Source organism: Monopterus albus, unplaced genomic scaffold, assembly GCF_001952655.1.
Source record: "Monopterus albus unplaced genomic scaffold, M_albus_1.0 scaffold139.1, whole genome shotgun sequence".
Classification (NCBI taxonomy): domain Eukaryota; kingdom Metazoa; phylum Chordata; class Actinopteri; order Synbranchiformes; family Synbranchidae; genus Monopterus; species Monopterus albus.
Genome location: NW_018128019.1, coordinates 717617 through 720549, shown reverse-complemented (window position 1 = coordinate 720549; position 2933 = coordinate 717617). Strand labels below are relative to the sequence as shown.

General features: G+C 40.0%; 1 protein-coding gene across 5 annotated transcripts in view; it reads right to left on the bottom strand.

Annotated features, from left to right (window-relative positions):
* The window catches only part of ttyh2 (tweety family member 2), a 50948-nt gene that overhangs the window by 21264 nt on the left and 26751 nt on the right, over positions 1 to 2933 (bottom strand). For all 5 annotated transcript variants that reach the window (XM_020613861.1, XM_020613863.1, XM_020613862.1 and 2 more), the window contains one exon: positions 2461 to 2681. In XM_020613861.1, the coding sequence (XP_020469517.1) occupies positions 2461 to 2681 (221 nt within the window). The remainder of the gene's footprint in view (positions 1 to 2460; positions 2682 to 2933) is intronic.

Below are 2933 nucleotides of genomic sequence, written 5' to 3'. Positions count from 1 at the left end.
CATTTTGTATTCTTCATTGATTTTACCATACTTAGAGTATGGCGTTGAAAACTGGGGCAATACATACAAAAGCTCACTTCAACCATTGTATATATTACAAAAGAGAGCGATAAGAATTGTGCATAAGATGGGATGTAGGGATCACACCAATGTAGCTTTCATACAGTCTAAATTGCTAAAATGTTTTGATTTAGTGGGATATAAGACTGCAGTGTTTATGTATAAAGCCAGGAACAATTTATTACCTGGTGGAATTCAAAAACTATTTAATGAAAGGGAAGGGGGATACAAATTCATGCTATACGTACAACCAAGAAAAAGATTTTGTATTTCCATAAGTGGGGTAAAACTATGGAATAATTTAAGTGTGGACATAAAAAATAGTAATAGAATTGATGAGTTTAAATATAAGTATAAAGGTATGTATCAAGATACATGCAAGAACAGGCTCAATGATTAATTTGATGGAACATTGTGGGTGTGGTGTATGATTATTAATACTGTGTAATAATTCTTTAATATATTACTTGTGTGGTGTAGAAGATAATTATCTAAGAATGTAATTATGTAAGAATGTTAACAATCTGTAATAATTCTTTAGTATATTACTTGAGTGGTGTAGAACAAAATTATCTATGTAGAGATACTGCTTGCAAACCAATGATGGTAAGATGATGTTATAGGGTAGGACTGGATAAGTCTGACTTCTTCCTACTCCGTTCAAGCATGTACTAAGTATAAGCAAATTGATAATGGATTAGCATTTGTGGATATGTGTGAAATTATGTGTGTTGACATATCGACTGCCTTTACATGCTTGAAAGAATAAATCAATCAATCAAAGTTAGATAATTAGACTAAAGAAGGAATCAGGAGTTAGTGTAGAGTGAGCTTGTGACTGGAGGCCCAGCAGGATTAAATCTGGGAGGGCCAGGTGACAAAGCATTGCTTGCCTCACCCTCAGTAACACCACCATGGTGCACTTGAGCAAGGCCCTCTACCCCAACCTCTCCAGTGGAGCTGCTCAGTGGCCACAGGTCAGTCTGTGGTTGTACTGGGCAGCTTCCAAGTGTCAGTGTGTAACTGTATGAATGTGAACAGGGTGTTCCTGAAAAAGAGAGGTGGCCTGTCAGTGGACCCACCCTGAATAAATCAAGGTTAAAAGTCTGTTAGTACTGGTCCAAAGTGTCATGAAAAGCGCTGGATAAATAAAATGTATCAAAACAAAAGTGGAAGAGCTCCTGGAATAAATGAGGATCTGCATCGGTGCTTGGTGATTTGTGTGACCCAGCAGAGTCACATGACAAACACTGGGAGCAAGTCTGAAGAGTAACCAAAGTATTTCTGGATGAGTAGACTGAACATAGACAGCCAGCCACTGAGACAGCAACACTTAGGCTTTGATAAGTCCAAACAAACACAAACTATCTGTTGGAGTGAGGGAGTCATAACGAGCCCATTAACACCTCACAATGTCTGGTTATCTGGTCTCACTCTGCTTACTCTATTGGTATGCATTTATGTGGGCAAAGCAGACGAGTCACTGCGGATCGATACAAGCAGCCCAGCCACTCCACAGAAATAGCATTGAGCCTAAAAAAAATCCTCTGCGAGCCCTTTCCTTCTCTAAAATGATGAGTAGGATTTTAGGAATAATGTGACAAGGCCTTAGATAATAGTTCTTTACATACTGTAGTTGTTAAGACTCCTGCACTGAATCATTAGGATCTACGCAGTGTTGATGCAGTGATTAAGGATTTGATAGGATGCTTCTATTTTTAAACATCCCATAGAACCATGTGTGTAAAGGACCTCATATTCATTTAAGTGGGTGATACACACGTGCAACTACATAATTTCATCCCAACCACTAAATAGTGAGTGATATATTCAGGTCATAACATGCAGAATGAAACAACCTACACACACAAATTATGTATTTAACATGGTTTTGAATGGACAAATTGTTCAGTGACTGCAGCTATAAAAAACATATGATACTGTATGTAGTATCTTGCAAAGAAGAAGCAAATTAATCAATATTTTACTTTCATTTGTAGTGTTTCTACGCATTGTAATGATCATAAATATGTGATATGTCACTCCTGCTTCTTTTGCATCACAAAGTAGCACTGCCTGGATGGCTATGCATGAACAAGAAACTTGTTCCAGGGATATTAATAACTGTATTTACATAACTGTTCTCTACTAATTTGCATGTCAGAAATGCATGTGAAAAAATTTGCCTCCTGCAAAATACTCGGTGCACCACACACAGAGATATTCATGGCTACAGCAAACATTGTAAGCTTTGAAGAAAATCCACTTGGGTGGCTTTTTATTTTGACAGTTTCCTCTCCCTGTTTAACAGCCTGACACCTGTACATCTGGCACATTACCAGCATTGTGAGTCAACAGAGCCCCTGGCCACCCTGTACTGTACAATCCTCTGCTCCTCACCTGTAGTACTCTATGTTGGCCGTTTGATCAGCGATGGATGCCAGGTCCACTTTAACCTCCTCCCAGTCAGGCAGGCCCAAAAGCTGCTTGATCACATTGTCAGCCATCTGCTGCATGAACTGCAGGGTCTGCACGTAGTCGCCCCGTGTGGCGAAGATCTCATCCAGTCTCGCGAGGTGCTGGTGCAGTCCGCTCTTCATGCTGCCCATGGTACCAGTCACCTGGAGGGCACAAGAGGAGGGACTGTGAATTCTTTCATCGCAGAGCAGAAGGATATCTAGATGTGGAAGTATTCTGTTGTGTGAAGTGAGACGCTCAACCAGTCAGTCAACAGATGCTCTGACAGTCCTGGAAGAGTCACTGAGAACCAGGAGTGTGTGCATGTGTGCGTCCAAGCAGCATGTTCAGGCTGTTGTCAATGTCATGTGTTAACATGTGTTATTAAGCCAATTAAACATTATTAAAAATCAAAC